The sequence below is a fragment of the Streptopelia decaocto genome (assembly GCF_964273445.1).
Source record: "Streptopelia decaocto genome assembly, chromosome: Z".
NCBI classification, from domain to species: domain Eukaryota; kingdom Metazoa; phylum Chordata; class Aves; order Columbiformes; family Columbidae; genus Streptopelia; species Streptopelia decaocto.
The window spans coordinates 71826008-71844725 of NC_138657.1; the positions used below are offsets into that span (position 1 = coordinate 71826008).

At 44.5% G+C, this 18718-nt stretch overlaps 1 protein-coding gene across 2 annotated transcripts in view; it reads right to left on the reverse strand.

Moving 5' to 3' along the window:
* The window catches only part of LOC309451241 (phospholipid-transporting ATPase ID-like), a 77307-nt gene that overhangs the window by 50398 nt on the left and 8191 nt on the right, over nt 1-18718 (reverse strand). For both annotated transcript variants that reach the window (XM_082074822.1, XM_082074821.1), the window contains exon 3: nt 8160-8218. In XM_082074822.1, the coding sequence (XP_081930948.1) occupies nt 8160-8218 (59 nt within the window). The remainder of the gene's footprint in view (nt 1-8159; nt 8219-18718) is intronic.

Sequence of the window (18718 nt, forward strand, 5' to 3'; positions counted from 1 at the left end):
GATGGATCGGAAATGTCTTTGAAGCAGCAATTAAGTATTAAGAGGCCTTACAGGAGGTTCCAGTTCTCCTATAGATTTATAAAAATCAAACATCTAAGGAAAGCAACTCTAAGGGCTGAGCACAGAGATGGGAACTGGGAGCTTTACACTTACTTACTTTCAGGTCTGCCCTAGACTTCTGGTTGATGGTGGGCAGGCCCAGTGTGAGCCTGTGTCCTAAATGAACAGGCTCAAGTGTGGGTACCCACTGTCAGCCTCAAGCTCCCCAGATGCGAAGCTTGACACAAGAGCAATGTTGTCTGTGGGTGAGGGATTGTTGTCATCTGCTCTTTTCAGGGGCTAGATTCACACCTCCTGGAGGTGTGACTCCACCAAAATGCTGTCCCCAAGAATAGTGCTCACCACTCCACAGTTACACAAGTCTAGATCTGGCAGATGAGCTGTTACTTTGGGGGTGTTCTCAGAAGCCTGGTTGTGACGTCTGACTGCGGGCAAATGCTCAGCAGATGGCTCCTACCTTTGTTCGCTGAGCAAACAAATGGTCCTCATGGTAAAAGTCACTGGAAATAAGAGACATTGCTGCTTTTGTGACTAGATTACAGATGATGAAGAGTAATAACCAGAAAAGACAGAGTATGTCAGGATATTAACCACCTGAATTCACACCCCTGGCTCAGTGACAATAGTTTCTAGCAGCTGGACAACCTGGGTCAAAGCAAACCCTAGCAAACCTTGGCCATCCCACAAGGAGGTGCTGTGCCACGAGATCTAGAAATTTCACTGGTACCTGTGTACCACAAGGTACAGTCCAATGAAGTGGCAGAGAAGCAGAAACGGTTTTCCTGGGTGCTTTGATAAAGCCTTGCAAGGAGACAGCAGGAGCACAATTCGATGGCACTTTGTTTAAATGCAGCAGTACAATTTGAAAGCAGGTGGCTGCCAGATGCAGAAATGTTACCTCAGAGCTGTGTATGTGCTCAAGGACATACTTAATAAACACTTGTAACAGGGCATGCGATACCAGGGAGCCTTTCTTTTCATAGGGCGTACAGAGTAGCCAGACAAGATCAGTTTTAAGCCTGCCAAGTTCACTGCCTTATTCCTGACAGTGATCAGGAGTCCCAACTCAACAGAAGACTGAGAAAGGCTAACAGGATGCTGATGGGCCTCACTTGGTCTCTTTAAAGATCTCATCCTGACTCTCAGAAGTAAAAGACAGGCCAAAAACCAGAAATAAAAGGATCTACATCCAACCCAAACTCCTCTTTCTTTGTTTTCTTCATTTCTTTTTTTCTTTTTAACAATTTTTAGAATTTATGACACATGTAACTCCTCAAAAGCTTCCTGACAGAAATAATAAAGTGACTTCTAGGATCCCATCACACATTGGGTATTCCAGGAAAATCTCTAGGAACATGTGGTCACTGGCTGTGTTCTCCTATGCTGTTCCTTGTGCCTGGACTCATCCCGCTACAGAGCTGTGAATCCGTGTAACGTTACTGTGATGAGTGTTCTCATCATGGTGGTGCAGAGGAGGACGTGGAGGCAGATGGAGCTGGTATGGCTCGATGATCTTATGCAATCGCTTACAGACAGGCCAGTGCATGGGATCTAAAGGTTTTGTTTCTTAGTTACCTCCTTTGACTATGTTGCTTTCTCCTCCCACTCAGCTCAGTACCTGAAGCTGCTGCCAGGCAGGGAGGAGAAGTGAAGGGGAAGGCAGAGCACTGCCAAGAGGTGCAGAGGGGGAAAACTCCAAACCACCATACTGTACTCATTAAGGTCTCACATAGTCAGACTCCCAACTAGTATAGCAGTAGTTTTGTCTCTGTGAGGTTTAAGGTAAGATGAAGAGTGGAGGACTCAGTCCAAAGAGAGTCTATGATCTTCACTGCAGCTCATGTCTGGCACAGCTCAGTCTTTCTGGGCCTGTCAGGGCCCTAATATGCCTTAATGGCCTTGACCTTACCTGGAGTTTCCATCCACAACCCCTGTACAGGGCTCAGGAGCTCCACCTAAGCCCAGCCCTGGGCCTTCAGTCCTTGCCTGAGCCACATTGTAGGAATATCAGTCTCCAGCCTAACATTTGTCCCAGTCTCCCAGATAGACCTAGCCATCTCTGCCTCCTGGTGGACCTTGGACATGTGGTGCAATTTGTCTCCCACTGCCCCTGACTGAGGTCCCTAGATGGACCCTGGACGTGGTTCATGACCTCACCTTGTCTGGGATGGCCAGGATGGGCCTCATTAGTAGCATCCTGCCCTGTTCCCCAACCAGATGCTGCAGGACTGTGTCCTGGTCAGTGAGTTCATTGCTTGCACTGGGGTCACCCTCAGCTTCCAGTTCATCCCCTCTCATAGGACAGCCCTGCTCTGGCTGCTACTTGACAGTGTCTCAGGTAGTGTTTGGGTGAATCCAGCAAACACCTTCCTAAATGCAAAAGGAGCAGCTATACTTTCAGGAGTTACTCAGACCACTCTTCACCTGATCAGACAACACTCCATTCAGCCTTGAGTGTGACGAACACTGGGCAAAATCTGCAGGTTCATACGGGAAGAGAGGGCAGCTGTTGCTGCCACCTTGACCACAGTGACAAGGTCCTTGAGAATAAGCCACCAGGAATCCTCTTCATATCAAAGCAGGCAAGAAGAGGCAGCGGAGCAGAGCTTGATCCAAGTACCTTCTCCATGATCAGTTTCAAAAGAGGTAAGAACCCATCTGCTGATTCAGCCCAGTTGGAGATGTATTTGTCATAGGAGATTTTATAAATATCTCTAGGGTGGATGTCAAGAGAATGGGACCAGACTCCTTTCAGCGGTGCCCAACGATAGGATGAGAGGCAATGGGCACAAACTGAAGCACTGGAGGTTCCATCTGAATATGAGGAGAAACTTCTTTACTTTGAGTGTGCCAGAGACCTGGAACAGGCTGCCCAGAGAGGCTGTGGAGTCTCCTTCCCTGGAGACATTCAAACCCACCTGGACACCTTCCTGTGTGATCTGCTCTGGTGAACCTGCTTTAGCAGGTGGGTTGGACTAGATGATCTCCAGAGATCCCTTCCAACCCCAAATATTCTGTGATTCATAGAATTTATACATCCCTCCTCTTTCACTACAGTTCATCAGGTGACCAGGGAGAAGAAAAGCAGAGTCCAAGCAGCCTCCTCACTGCTGGCCCTGCAGAAAGGATGCTGGTTTGACCCTAGATCCTGATCCAAGATGAAATTTGTCATTGACTCATGGGCCCTGCATTTCCTCTCCTATTGTCTGAAAGCCAGTTTCAAAGTTGTTTTTGTAGCCCTTTGTGACGTCCCAGTGCAGCTGTGCTAAATTCCAACATGAAAGTGAAGAAATAAAAGGGAATTGGGATCAGAGCAAACATTAAAAGCCTTCAGAAGAGATTTTCTTCTGCAGAGTGTCGATAGACAGAGAGCCCATCACGGTGGACTCACACGGGTCAGTGCGATCTGCAACTGCGCTGGGGACAGTGCAGACAGACTGGGGACAGTGCATCCAGATTGAATAGCCTCAGATAAGAACATTGACCAAAGCCTTTAAATCTTGCTGGACCACATCTGGCACCCTTCATTTCACTTTATTTCAGGCAAATCTCTCACTGAAGTCCAGAAGGATCTTCTTGTCTGCAGTGTGAATAAACACAGGATTAGGACTTCACTTTTCATTTTTACAGGTCTATATTGAGTCCATTTTTGTGCTGCACTAAGTGCCATTGCATGCCACTGATTCACACTTGGTTTCTGAGTCATTCCTAACTAATTTTGTGAGCTGGTGGGTAGTACATACCTTCACACTCAGCCCTTCCAGTGAACTGCACAGCACTTTGTTTTAAAGTTTATTTTTCTAAGCTACTGTGTTCTTGCAGTGCAGGATAAAGCCAAGGATATCTGGGGCTGCACTAGTTTGAGAGCTCTAGTTTCAGATTCAGTCTTCACACCAAGTCCAAATAAATCTTGACCTACCCAAGCACTGCCAGTGCTTGAAGCTTCTGCCCTCAACCACAGGCACCTCCTGCTATTTAACAGCAGCAAAAATAATCACAAGACACGTAAGAGGCTTCTTAAGAGGCACTTCCCTTGTCCTCATATCAGTCTGTACTGCCTCTGCTCATGTAGAACGGAGACCTCCCCAATCTTCCAGCCCACTGAAGAGAAGCTACCAAATTAATGTATACTGTGATTAAGTTCTAAAAGATGTACCCTTCATTAACCAATTAACAGAAGATAAATGCTTTCTGATCACCTACAAAATGAGGGGATATTTTTCAAGTTTTAGATGCTTCTGCATGACAAGAGGGAGACAGAAGATTAAGTAATGCATTGTATAGAAGCAGAGTGCTTAGTTTATATTTAACTAATAATTAATAGATGTATTGTAAGTAAGAAACTAAACAATTATAACTAACATCATCAATTATTTCTTAGTATAGATGTATTGTATGTCAAAATTTTCAAAAATTGTAATGTATATGTAATAATTTTGCGAAAATAAGCAACACAAGAGCATCCAGTCTTTGGAGCACCTATGTAGGATGATCCCCAGAGCTTCACATTGTTAATAAATAATGCTGCCTAACAGTATAATTGACTCTGCTGTTAAGTTTATTTCTCCATTTCACCACTGCATAACACATATGCCCACAAGACACACTCAGTTCTTCTCCTGAAACTGTCTCTCCCCCTTGCTGTGAAGTCCCTGTGTTAAGGAGATTTCCAGTATGTGCAGCTCCTACCCGCCTTTTATCCCCATGCTACCCTATCAGTCCAGCCTCCTGCACTGTCCAACCCTCTTGCCCAGCCAGTGCTCAGCTGAAGAGGTTCCACGGCTGGAGCAGCACGGAAGGGACAATCTGCACCTTGGCTTCTCGTGTATTTGCTGATGAACTCTGGGAGGGAAGTTGCCCTCCAACGTCTCCTGCAAGTCCAAGTGTGATGGATCTGGACATGTCCTTGCATGCATTGGCAAACACAGCTTTCCACACTGCAGCATCAGGTTCTTGCAAAGCTAGTTTGAGCATATTTGTGAGTCTTGCTTCATACCAGGAGGGCCAGCTTTCAGCAGCTGCCAGAGCTTATGTCAGACTCCACACACAATGGAGTTTACAAGTTTTTCTCATCCTCTCTTGTCTCCCTTCATAGATATCCTGTAGACTTTGCACCAGGAAGGGGTGATAACCACCAGCTATTCAGGGACAACACACCTACCTCCAATTGTACATTCCCACTTCCCTGTTCTCACTGAGATGACCAAGGACAAAGCATCTCTGTACTTTTGATCTATGCCTACATAATAGAGACTCTCTTTTTAGTGAAAGCCTTGAACCTTCACACCAGCTGCAACATACACCAGCAGTAAGGCAATACACTACACCCCTGTTCGCATTTCCCTTTCTTTTCCTCACTGGCCTTTCTCAGCAACTGCCTCACCCTACAGAAACATTTACCGCCTCACCTAGCTTTGTTACAAGAACTTGTTCTATAGGTTTTATAGCTAACATGGCTTTAAGTTACCAAGTAAAGGAAACCTCACTTCTATGGCTTTCGCTGTCTAAAATACTTTCTAAGCTTTTTATATTACAGGCTTTCCTTCCAGTTTCTGCCCAGTGTCCCTTTTACCTGGCTGGAATAGCTATTGGTGCAACCGTCCTTGTGCCTCGAGGGAAGACAGGATTCCTGTGCACGAGGACAAGGACTAATGGTCCTCTCCATGGGACTGAGAGCTGGACGATGGCTATTATCCTCCTGGCTCTAAAAACAAGACATATCATAATGTGGCTGCCCATTTATGCCAATACTCATGTCCCAAAGAGCTGAGTACCACAATGAAGCACGGGCAGTCCAAACATTTCTGTTGTTTTCTTGTACACAGGTCCAATTAAATACATGAGGGTTTAAAGTTGTCTTTAGGGAGGACTATGGTTGCATGAGACAGAAATTACTGTGTTCAGAAAATGTCAGCATGCTGAGAGACAACTGAGCCTCATAGCTGCTGTGCCTGAGCAACCATGGGCAGGTTCCTCTGTTTGGGTAGTCTCAGTTCCCCTGGATCACACCTTGGTGCTTAACAGTGAAAGCCCAGTGTTCAGAGAAACCTGGACATGAGGAAGGGGTCCAGTTTCCACCCTTGCAGTGGACTACAGGACTGGAAGATCTAACTTTCAGGAGCATCAAGCATATGTGGATGGGAGGGCACCATGAGACTTTCTCCCTTTTTGGCATCTCCAGATGCACCCAGCAATCTATAACATAGGATCTGAAGTAACTTACAGGCAAGGTTAATCCTTTTTATACACTGTGGTAATGTGGGTTTAATAAATTGAACTTTTACCAGGATTTATTGGAAATAAGCAGCCCAGGAATCATGTGAAGCCCTGTACAGTTAGGGCAGTGCCTGCATCACCACTGGAGGTCTTTCAGTACCTGACCACCCACTCACCACTTCAAGGGTTGGTCCTTTCTGGACAGTTTTCTAGATTTCATAAGCCTCAGTGCACACCAGACTCCGGAAATCATGAGCCAAAGCTGACTGAAGTGAGAGCTAGGATTACTGAAACTCACTGTCAGGTTTTAACAGATTATATTGAGCTGGCTTTTGGCTGCATTTATTTTCATACCTAATCAACAGACTCTTACAGAAACCCTTCAGAGGTCTTACAGTCTTCTCCTTAATTTGGGTTATTTGCAAATCCTTGGGCATGCAAACAATCAACAGGGAAATAGAGACATACAAAGTCAGCCTTACAAATGGCTTTTCACGGAAACAGGCTCAGAACTAGATGTGTTGCTTGTTCTTTCTACTCTGACACCATTTGACATCTCCCTCCTGCTTTCCTGCCCCACTGCTGCACATAGTCTACGTTACAATCATTCAGTGAAAGATCACAAATCTGTACATAGTGGCAATACCCACCCCAGTACTCTATTGGCAGGATTCTGTGCAAATCAAATGCACTTTCCCAGTCTCAAATCACCAGGCTTGATAAGGCTTTTGTGCTGCATAGTCCTTTACATATATTTACTACAGTACATTTCATATTCCGGACACATGCAGTAGTTCTGTACCAAGGAAGTCTTTAACCTGTTTTGGTTAATTCATGGATGAAAGATGACCACTGAAAACCATCCAGTTCATGCTGCCAGCAGATCAGCTTCATTAACATCTTTAGTCAAAGCTGTTGGCAAGGCAGACTCTTTATCTCAGAAGAAATTAGAATGTTCCAAAATGTCAACTTTTTCCAGTTCTTACCAAGAAAATACTTGTGAAGTTCCTAAACCGAAACGTGGTTCAAAGGAGCTCCTGAGTAAAACTGAAGGATGTATTTTACCATTGGATTTCAGATATGCAGAGGAAAAAAAGTCCACAAAACTAATTTCGATATCAGCTGGCAGCTGCAAACACTTTGAAGGAATGGAGCTTTGGGATTGCTTCAAGGAGGAGATGACCCTGCAACCAGGCACTACAGGTCTAGCAACTGAGCCAGCTCTTCTCTGCACACAGCATCAGCAAATGGTCCACAAGCTTTGGAAATGAAGTTTCTCAAGGAGCTGCCTGGCACCGCAGCTTGGCAGACCTGGGTCACAGCCAGCCCGTGTCATAGTGCTCCTTGGAGTCACAGATTTCAGGGCATGACATGAACCTAAGTATGCTGTTAAGGAGCTGGAAATAAAGCTGGCAGGAAGCCACAAAGGCCAGATTGAAAACCTTCCTGCCAGAGAGGATTTCACTGCAAGAGCTGAGGAACTGACACATTTCCTTTCATGTTTTTCTTTAAATGAAGACACGTTTCCAACATAAAACTCCCCACAAGGTTCAATTATTGAAAGGCCTTGAAGCCTGATCCTGCAAAAGCTTTGACTCACAAATAATTTTCTGGAAGTGTGAGAAGTCACTGCATTCACTCTTCCAGCATTAGATCTCATTCAACCGCCCATTTGCAGGGCTGACTCCAAAGGCAGAGCTGCCTACGTCTGACTCAGCAATGAACCATTTCTGGAGGTTCATCTGACACATCCCTGCCTTGTTTGCAGCATCATAGCTAGCATCCAGTCACGTCACCCCCTTGAAACAACACGCAAGACATGAAGCAGATGTAGCTGCATCTGTGACAACATCTGCATGAAACAACATATGCTGGTTACTTACAGCATATTCAAACTGCAGATTAAAATCCCGGTTGTTTGCTTGAAGTTGTCTCTCTTCCTCTGTAAAGAAGAGAAAACATGTCAGACATGCTTGAATGTAAGCAGAGTCAATACAGACATGCATCAGGAAAACCAAGCAGAGCTGCTAAAAGACAATGTCACCAGGAACCTGTGCTCTCTGCAACCACCCCATGTCAGGGAACCGAGAAGTTTGGTGATGACACTGATGGAGCAGCACTGTGGACAGGTACCACAGCACTCTAAGCCCATACTGTGCGTTTCCCCTGCACACATCCCACTGCAATGCCACCACTGGTTTTACGGGGTGTTCACCTTCTCTTGGGTAAGAATTAATGCTTAACTAGTGGTACTCAGTATTCCAACCCTGCTTCATCTCTTCTCCCTGAACCGTCTGAGGCTGTTGCCATCAGTCTACTGTTAGTGACCTTCCTCCAGTACAAGTACATCTCATAGTATCATCCCACAGATGGGACATCACCACAAGAGCTATTGTGAAATCAAAACCTACTGGAAGGGATTTCAAAAGGTCATCATATCTATCCTCCAACTCAAGACAGGGTCATGCCTGTCACTCACAGTAAATGTCCTAGAAAGCTCCAGTGACACCTGTTCCTTAGGCTGCCTATTCCAGGACCGCAGTGTCCTTCCTCTGGTGGAGTTTTTCCCCATTATCTGACATAAAACTCATTACTTCAATTTAAACAAATTATATCTTCTCCCAGGATGGTCAACAGTGCTCTTCTGCTCCCCCTTGGTTCCTTGTTCTACTTGCCAAAGACACGGGGCACATTATGCATTGAAGGCTGTTATGCCTTACTGTAGTCTTCTATTCCCAAGCATAGAAGCAGCTCCAGTTTCTTCAGTCATTTCTTATGGGTCAGTCTGTCAGAAATAACATCACTCTTGCTGCTCTCCAATGGGGTTCCCAGCTAGTTCACCTCATTCTGGTCACACAGCTGAGGCCTTTCCAAAGCTGGCCAGAGGGCAAGGGCCACTCCATCTGTCTTGTAGACAATGCATATTTGACATGGAAATTCACCTAGAAGTAATTTAAAATAATATCCTCATGCACCACCAGCATGCAGCTGATGGCATTCCAGAATATGATCCATTTTGGCAGATCCCTTCTGGCAGAGCCTATGCCTCATCAGGCAATGCAAATCTTTCATTTATGCCTGCTGAACTGCATCCAAATTTTTTCAGACTATTTCTCCAGCTAGTCAATTCTAATCCTATCTTTCAGTGTGCTTGTAGCTCTTGCCAGCGTGGTGCCATTCGCAGATTTACTAAGTATGCTCTTTATTCTGCCAGCCAAGATGTAGAAGAAAATATTGAATACCAGACTCAGGATACATCCATCATGAATCTCTCAAGTTCCATAATCAGTCATTGATAACTACTGTCAGTGTATTTTTTTTTCTGAAAAGTTTGGCACTCACTGTGTGGTGATTTTATCTTGAACGTGTATCTCCAGTTTACTTGTAAAAATGCCATAAACGACAGTCAAGACACCCGGCAGTTATCTACGGCTAATTCAAAAGCCCTCTGGCTACCACTAATACAGAATTAATTTTGGTTTGATGCAGTTTTTTAGGACTGCTGACTGTTAATCATTTCTTCCCCCACACACACACTTCTAGTTGCTTTGAAGTGGTTTGTTGGATTGTTCAACCTTTAACCAAGTAAAGAACCTAATATATCTATAATCACTCAGCTTTTCTTTTCCCCGTGTTTCAAGATAGACATTATGCTTGTTCTTTTCCCAGTTTTCTGAACTTTACCCGTGTGTGCACCAGAAACTCTCAAAGTCACCGTTGCCTCAGGACATCATCTGCCTTACCTAGCCAACCCATTCCCTCTCTATTCCAGCCCCAAACCTCCCCAATTCTCCACTGTTTCTGGCAACTATTATGTTAGATGTCTAAAGGAAAACAAACAACAACAAAAATATTTCTTAACATTATTTGCTAGGCATTTTCACTGAGTAGCAGACATAAACTGTTTTTGATCGCCCTCTTACTAGAATGGTTACAGAACCCCAGAGATCCCAACTCTTACAGAACAACTTTCAATGCCCTTTACGTCCTCAATAGCTTTTTCTGGCATTTCACTTACCCTTCCAAGCCTTTCCCTGAAAGGTAGTAACTTACCTCTGTGCCCTTGATATCAACTATTTAATGAAAAGACAGCTCTGCTTAATTCTCCCTCCACCCCAGATTTTCTTCCCATGAGATCTCAGTTACTAGTTCTTCATATTTACTGAAGATTTCCTTCTTAAAGTCCATTTTGACCACTTTGCTATTGTCATATTTTCCTAAGTATCATACCGTTATTTCATAACCATTCCTGTTTACACTCCCTCCTGCTTTCCTAGGACCAGGTCACTCCTCCCTGTTGGAGGGAATCAGTTCTGAAACAGCCTCCTCTCTAGCTCCAAAAAATTACTGACCTCTGCACCAAAACCCTGTGCCAGCAGAACAGGTCGTGCTCCCCTGAACTCCTCTCTGTCTCTGCATAACTAGAATTCTTCATTTACCACTATGCTTAGAAAACTATGTATTATTTTTTCACAAAAGACTGCCCTTCTCAGTTTGCTGTGCCTGTGTTGTTTACCCTTGTAGCATTATTCAGAGATCTGCTATTTGTTCATCTCTTTCTTCACGCTGGATCTCAGAGCATATGGACATACAAGGAAAACCTCTAATACCCTTCCAGAATAAGCTTTATTCTTTTCTATTAATATTCCAGCCTCATGAGTTATCTCAGCATGTGTCTATTATACCTATTAAATGACGAGTTAAGACATCTAGTTCTTCCTGTTTATTCACTCTGGCATTAGCAAGCGTCTGAGCTATTCAGTGCATTGAACTGCTATCCTTCCTCCTTTTCCTCCGATAACCCTATAAATAACACAGCCTCCCTAATTTTTAAGCCTTTTTTTCAAATCACCTCTCTTTTTTTTCTCTCTGTGGGTTATTTTCATCAAGCCCTCTAATTACTAATTTAAAGCTATGTTAGCAGGTAAATGTGCTTTTTACTTTCTTTAGGCACATCTAGCTGTGTGAGACATTTCCAAGTCAGCTGCCATCTGCTCCTACTGGGTGATTCAGACCAACACAGAGGCTTCATTCAAGACCCTCAAAGTGCTTAATCCTTCACTGCTTTCCTTGGACACATTTTTCTCTTCTTTTACAATGGAGACAACAAAGTAAAGAGAGATCAGAGTAACTTGTCTGACGTCCCAGAGGAAAACAGAAGCAGAGCTCAAGAGGTCCAGGCTTGCAGGGCTTCAGCTATTGTGTTATGTGCCCCTGAAGGAATTTTCCTGAGAGCAACCAGTATTATCAAAGCAGATGAAAGATAAAGCTATTTGTTAAAAACAGAACTTCCCAACACTTGCACATTTCCTCCTATACAGCAAGCGCTACTCTGATCCCCTCCCCAGGGGCTACAGGTCTAGTCCTGGAACAAATGCCACAAAAAAAAAAAAAAGATAAACAGATTTAATGTAAAGAGGAATAGATGACACAGCTTGAAAACCTACTGGGCTATAGAGACATGTTCGCAGATCCCGTGCGGGTCCTGGGAAGACCATGTGCTCACATGGAGCAGCACAGGCAAGCCAAAGACTTATGGTGACCCTGAAATGAAAGGCTGAGCACTCACAGGGGACCACACTGTCCGTGCTGCTCACAGCCAGCAGGTCTACCCAGTTGCCTCGCCAGAAGGACCTACAGAAACGCATGGTGGATGGGAGAGTTATGAAGACATCCAGAACTGCTAATCTGGGCTGTAGACCTTCGGGTACATATTCTCTTGCCAGGACATATCACACAGGGCACACGACAGAGACTCGGGGTCACACAGCAGCTTTTGGGAGACTCTGAAGTCCTCAGTGACTTTCCATTTTTGTTGGCAGGGCAGCCCTCACAGGGACTGCATACAGAAACAGAAATCCAAGTGCTGCTGGCAGTAGCTGGAGGTTCTGTGAGCTCCTTTGGTCTTCCCAGGGCTTGCGGGGGGTGTGAGGAACTGTCCCCCTTACTCAGCCTGTCCCCCAGGGTCTGTACAGCTGGGGAAGAGCCATTTAACATATGCATTTGAATCCAAGGATCTGAAATGCTCCTAGAAAGAAACCATGCATGTACCTGCTGCAGTGAGGAAAAGCGCCTGGCTTCCCACTGCAGTGAGGGATGCGCTCTGCATGAGGAGCGGCTTTTATGTGAGACTCACAAACAGCTGCAAAAAGCTTTGGGATGGCACAAAAACATGAAGCAGTGGGACATGAAACAAAAACGGCAAATGAAACTCACTCAAGGCATTGCTCTCCTGTGTCTGGTTGCATGGTACCTAGCGGCAGATTTTCTAGGACAACCCTCTTCTGAAGGCTCCAAATAGTTATGAACCTGGTTCAAAACTGAATGGGAAGTCTCTGTCCTGCCATAGCCACCTGTCCCTAAAGGCTAAAATATGAGGCTAATTTCTGTAGTAAGAATTTCTTTTTTTTTTTTTACTGGATAACAGCCAACACCTCTGGATAGAGCAAGAACAACCACAAGGAATTGCGAAGGGTGCCTCATGCAACAACATCAGCAGACAGAACTTTCTGTGCTCTGGCTACACCAAAAGAGAACCACCACTGACCACATGCACAGGGCAACACTGCTTTGGTGGTTTTATTTTTACCAACAGAGAACTGTGAGGTCCTACTGCTGTGCCTCCTAAACCAGCAGTTGCCAGCTATCACAGACCAGGCAACTTTTACTTGTTTCTGGAACGGTTTGGACAGAAATGAAGCCTCTTGGGTGATCACAATAAACAAAAAGTTAGGGAAAGACAAGCATTACACCAGTTTCACCTTGAAACCACAAGCTCAGAGTATTCTGGCTGTAGATCCAAGCATGCATGTCTTATCATGCCCTGTTGATTCTGAAAGCATTGAGGAAAAAGGGAGGGGAAACCTGAAGGGCTATCAGATGAGAAGTATTTAATTTCTGAAAACTTCTTTGTATCTCTAAGCAACTTGAACTTCCTGCTTCTGCAAACTGCAGTCACAAATCACTGGAAAAAAGGAATGGGATTTGTACTCCAAGTTATCATTTCACTGCCACTGAAAACTATTTAAAATTATTCATCAGTGGAAACTCAGCATACATAAATATGGCTTAGTGCCCAGTTCTTGGTCTAACCACTGAGACCAAGTCACTGGGAAAGTGGATGTTTTCTCAGGCAGACAGATTTAGGAGCTAAACCACAGAATAACATCTGTATTTAATAAAATTAAACCCATGCCAAAATTCAGCTATAAATGTAACTGGCCATCCCACCAGCCTCCTCCATTTAGTACTGCTGCATGGAAAAGTCGTGCATAAGGTTACATTCAAGATCTGGTCAGACAGCCTGGAAATTTGTTTCTGGTTTATGCTAAGCAGCATATGCCAAGAGCAGTGCTTTCAATAGGCTATTGGAAAAGTTTTGTAGATATTATGTCTTGTGGCTCCAAGAAAAAGGAGGTTTGAGATCTGCCTGGTTTTGCCAAGTCATACACAAACTAGGGCCTGATACTTCATGCATGAAATGAACACAGCCCAATTAGGGGAGTGTCAGCTTAACTAAGCCTGACAACAGAACAGAGACAACATAAACTCTGTAAAAATAATGATCTCTGCTCCACCCTTTATACAAGCGACCTCAAGAGCATGAATGCTGCTCTGGACCAGCTATGAAGAGTGGTATCCAGGAGCTGGATCCTGGCTTCCCTTGCAGAGTGGCTCTCAGCAAAGTTATTAACCTCACTAATACCAAGCCATGGAAGCTGTGACATTCTGCTCCCAAGGGCATGAATCTGTCCTTCCTGAGACTGTAATTCAGTTCGCCCCTGCAACAGGCTATAAGCAGTCTCAGAAGACCTCCCCCAGCCACAGCACACTTTTTTATTTCAGATCTCATAATGTTCCTCCTTCCACTGTGTCCTGTCCCCTCCTACTTTCGTTGACTCTGCTTTTGGGCACCTTATCATCATTGTGGGACAGCTTCAGTATCACATCTCAGCGACAGCACAAGTGCCACCCAGGAGATCACCCATCCCTTCACAGGCAGAGAAATCTCACCCCTTATTTCTGGTGTTTACTGGACTGTTACTTCGTGTGCACAAGTAACTGAAACCTGACATGGTCAGGTCCTCTATCCTCCCTTCAAAAAAGAGAAAGACAGTGTGCACTGAAAGGCAAATCCATGGGAGAGGGCAAGGAAACTAAAATCTTTGCTCCTAGGGAGGTTGTTCTATAAGCTAACAGCCAAAGTCTCTTTGCACCATAAAACAATCATGAGAGATGAAGGAACCATGCAACAAGATCTCCATTGCAGGCACTGCACCAGGGCGGAGTTGCCAGTGCAACAAGATTATTTTTTACAGCAGCAATATCACAATATTTCACATTCATAATACAGCAGTGCCTTGCTGGCATCAGAGCTGCACCCAGCGAACTCTATCCAAAATCAAAACCAGGGATCTTTACCCAGCAAGCTCGACATTTAACATGGATCAGAGGATACGCGGGTGAAGAGAAGAGCCACACCACGTCTGAGGCTCACACTGGTTGAATATCTACATTTCATGGCCAGCCTGGGGCACAGACAAAAGCCGAACTCTCATTACCCGAGTGCCAGGCTAACGCTGTGACCTGCCTGGTGTCGGTGCGCCAGCTGCTCTGCGGCACGAAACCCAAGCCCATCCCTGCCCTGAACCGCAGCCAGAGCCGAACAGGGTGCAGCCAGCGTGGCCAGGGCAGGAGCAGCGGTGAGAACCCGGTGGGATGGAAACGGGGAAGGGGAAGGTCACAGCAGCTGCCTGGCAAACCAACGTGTCTGGGGTTTTTTTAATTATTATTGAGTCAAAGGAGGGGCTCTCCAGGGACCCACGTTACAAAACTGCACATTTTTGATGTGTAGATGCTCTCTGTTCTGTGGAGCCTCTCTGGCTGCTGTGGCTGGGGAGGATTTATGCTGGCAATCACATGCATTTTCATCTCTGAAATGGAGTAGCTTGTACTAAGTGTGAGGGATTTAATTTTAAAAAAACCTGCGGCAAGACCATTCAGAGACACCACCATAAAAGGGTTTAGCTCTATTCCCTCCTGCCTGTTCCTCCATTATTAAATAAAGATCTTCTTTATTATGTCTTCTTGCCTTGAAAGAACAAGAATCCTTCTTCCTTCTGAAGAAGTTAAATGCTGAAATACACTTTTGTGGTCATGGATTGTGTCTTTGGTGCTTGGTTCTGAGCCCAGCCTCCTGCTAGCACTAAACAAACGCTACGTGGCAACGGGAATTTCCCACACAGGTAAAACATTTCATATGCTCGTGGTATTAATACAAAATTATTTTTATCCTGGCGTCACTAACAGAGGGCCCTCTTGGGAGAGGTACTGACATCTCCATTTTCATAGAGCGGATGCAAGGTCTGAAATAAAAAATTTTAAGGATGAACTGAAATTATTTCTGCCTCAGGTCTAGTGCATTTTTAATAAGAAGATAAACTTCAATATTAGATCCTGCCCTTTCCTATAAGCAGCATTTTATATTATCACTACAAGGAGAGATAAAACAAGAAAAGATAGCTCCAAATGGATGCCTTAGATTTGCCCAGCATGTGCAACACTTGTGGTCAAACACCACTTTTGGGACACAGGCCTGGAAGAAGTGCTAGATAACCTTAAATCAGAAAATATTCCCTCCTAGGTTATTCTGGGAAGGAACAGGGCTGCCTCGTCTCTCTCTTTCCCTGTCTCCTACAATAACACAAGTTCTGGTTTTCCTTCCCCACCTGGCAACACCTCACCCACCTGCCTTGGCTCTGGGCAAGGGGTGAGGACTCACAAGATAACTGGAATGCCTTGCAACAGATTACTTCTCGGGAAGCATCTACATCTTCTCATGTCTGTTTTCAGCCCACTTCAGAATTAAAGTATGCATTTTTTGAAATATATTACTAATAGCAGTAGAAATTGCCTCTTCTTCATTTTGGAAAATTTTAATTTTAAAATTTGTGGGTTTTTTTTTTCAAATTTGGTTTAGAATTTCATATCACTTTGTATCCTGGTTTTTGTCGTAGTTCACAATATTTTGACCGATATCAGCATGCCAAATAAAGCAGCTGAGATAGTAATTTGGTTTTATTTAAAAAAACCCTAGTCTGACAGTGACAGACTGGCACATATGATTCCCTTTACTAGAAAACAGTATCTCCTAGACATGCTGGTACTGACACAGCTTGACACGATTGCACATGTTGTTAACAACAGCAATACAAAGTGATAGGAAGTGATGCAAAAAACACAAAAATAAATACAGCTCTGACACAAACTTAGAGAAGTTTTTCAAATCACAGTTATTGCCCCCATGGGAAATTATGTAAAAATAAATATATTTTTAATACTCAAAGTCTGTTGTGGTAAAACATTTCCTATTAGATCTAAACAGGAGTCCCATAAGGCAGTCAAGCTTTATGTCAGTTTTCGGCTGCTTTCTCCATAGGGACCTGGTACCCCCGCCAAGCTCTGCCCAGAGCCCAGCTCCTCAAAACCCAGCTGCCCTGGAGAGCAGCCTGTCCCTAGCAGAAAGAAGGAAAACCTAGTGGAGCTTTCCAAAAGCCTTGGCTCAATTTATATCCTTCTCCTTCCTCTCAGAGGGCCCCTAGGCTGGGCTTACAGAGACTAAGCTGTGGCAGTGACTGCTCTTGCCATTGCCTGGAAGCTCACACCTTGGGATAAAGTTGTTTGTGTAGGTGAGTTCTCTCTGTTCCCTATCTCTCTTTGTGTCATAGATACTGCTTGACAACCCCTATCCTTGATGTACGAAGCTCCAAGGTTGAGTTAAGCTGCTGTCAGGTCAAGCCAGTGAGCAGAGATATTCCACATTTTTAGCCATCACCAGTTCCTTCCCACACACTCCATGAACCGAAAGCATCCCCATTCCCTTCTGTTTCATTTGTGTTTATTGTAGGTTAAACCTCAGTGTAAAAGATCTCAGGCATCTCTTCCACAGAAATAGCACTGCAGCCTATCTAAGAGATGTACTTCCCCACTTCAGCTTGAAGAGCTTCACTAAGGTTCAGTCATCTAGGAACTGGTTTCCTCCAACAGTCTGTGTGTCTGTCTTGACACTACACAACTGTTCCATGAAGCTGAGTTTTAGGTACATCCCTGATTCCTTGTGAACACAAAACTATTAAAAAAAAATGACTCTTATCTCCAAGAAATACAGACCATGTAACCTGTCTTGTTAAACTATACCTATCTTGAAAAAACTCTCCTAATTTTGCCTGCATCCTAGCTCATGTGGAAACATCCATGTCTTGCTGGGAAGAAACATCAAAGTATTACTGGTTCTCATGGAGGAATCCTGATCTCAGTTTCAACAGCTGACGCCTGAGGTAACCCATTCCCTTCCATGGAAGTCATATCACAGGCATGGCTCTCCAGTAAGGTTAACTTACTCCACTTAAATTTGAGAAGAAACTTCTTCTCAGTAAGGGTGACAGACACTGGAACAGGCTGCCCAGGGAAGTGGTGGAGTCTCCTTCTCTGGAGACATTCAAAACCCGCCTGGACATGTTCCTGTGCGACCTCACCCAGGTGTTCCTGCTCCAGCAGGGGGATTGGACTAGATGATCTTTTGAGGTCCCTTCCAATCCCAAACATACTGTGATACTGTGATACTGTGAACTGTCACCTAACTTTGGATTTGGAATAAAAATTTGGTCTTTCTGTGAGCAGTACTGTCCCTCCAAGATGAGTGCATGAGATGTTCCCTGCAGAAAGCCTTGTCTGCTCTCAGGCAGCACAGTCCCATGGACTTCTCCAAATACAAAGGCTTATAAACTCCTGGATTAAAATAGCACTTCAACCCTGGCATTTACTCCAGTTAAATGTTTGCAAGGAGCAATCATAGCCCTTTCAGCTTTTGGGCTGCGAGGCAAAAGAATTAAAAATAAAGGGAAGGGACAAACGCTCTTTTAGATTCCTGTTATGGAAGTGCCTCATTTCCCTGATCCCTTACCCAGTTTGAACTCATTGGTTTTGAACTGGTGATCAAAAGCGCATAAAATATGAAAATAAATGTTTTTTTCCCCTGTGAAATATGTGGTTTATATCTAGGAAGATATGAGTTTCTTAGACATATGGTTGAAGGGAGGCTGAACTTGCCTGCTAAAACTCAGATACAGGACCAAGCAAAACACAAAACTTTCCCAAGATAGCAATGTAATCTTTTTGATAATCAGAGAGCTGCTGCTTTACAAGTGAGAATGCCCTTCATGGAAGGTGGTTCACAGACAAGCCTGTGCTCCCCATCTCCAAAACCAAGATGGAGAAAGAGACCTCAGGCTGGCAGAGATCCTTCCCCAGGAGAAATCACAACCTCCTCTCCTGGGATTTTCAGAGCATCAAGGAGACAGTCCTGTCTTAACACTACAGTCACGATCTACCCTGTGCCAGGAAGGAGAAACAGCAGCATAATCGCAAAAAATAAACCTTTGGG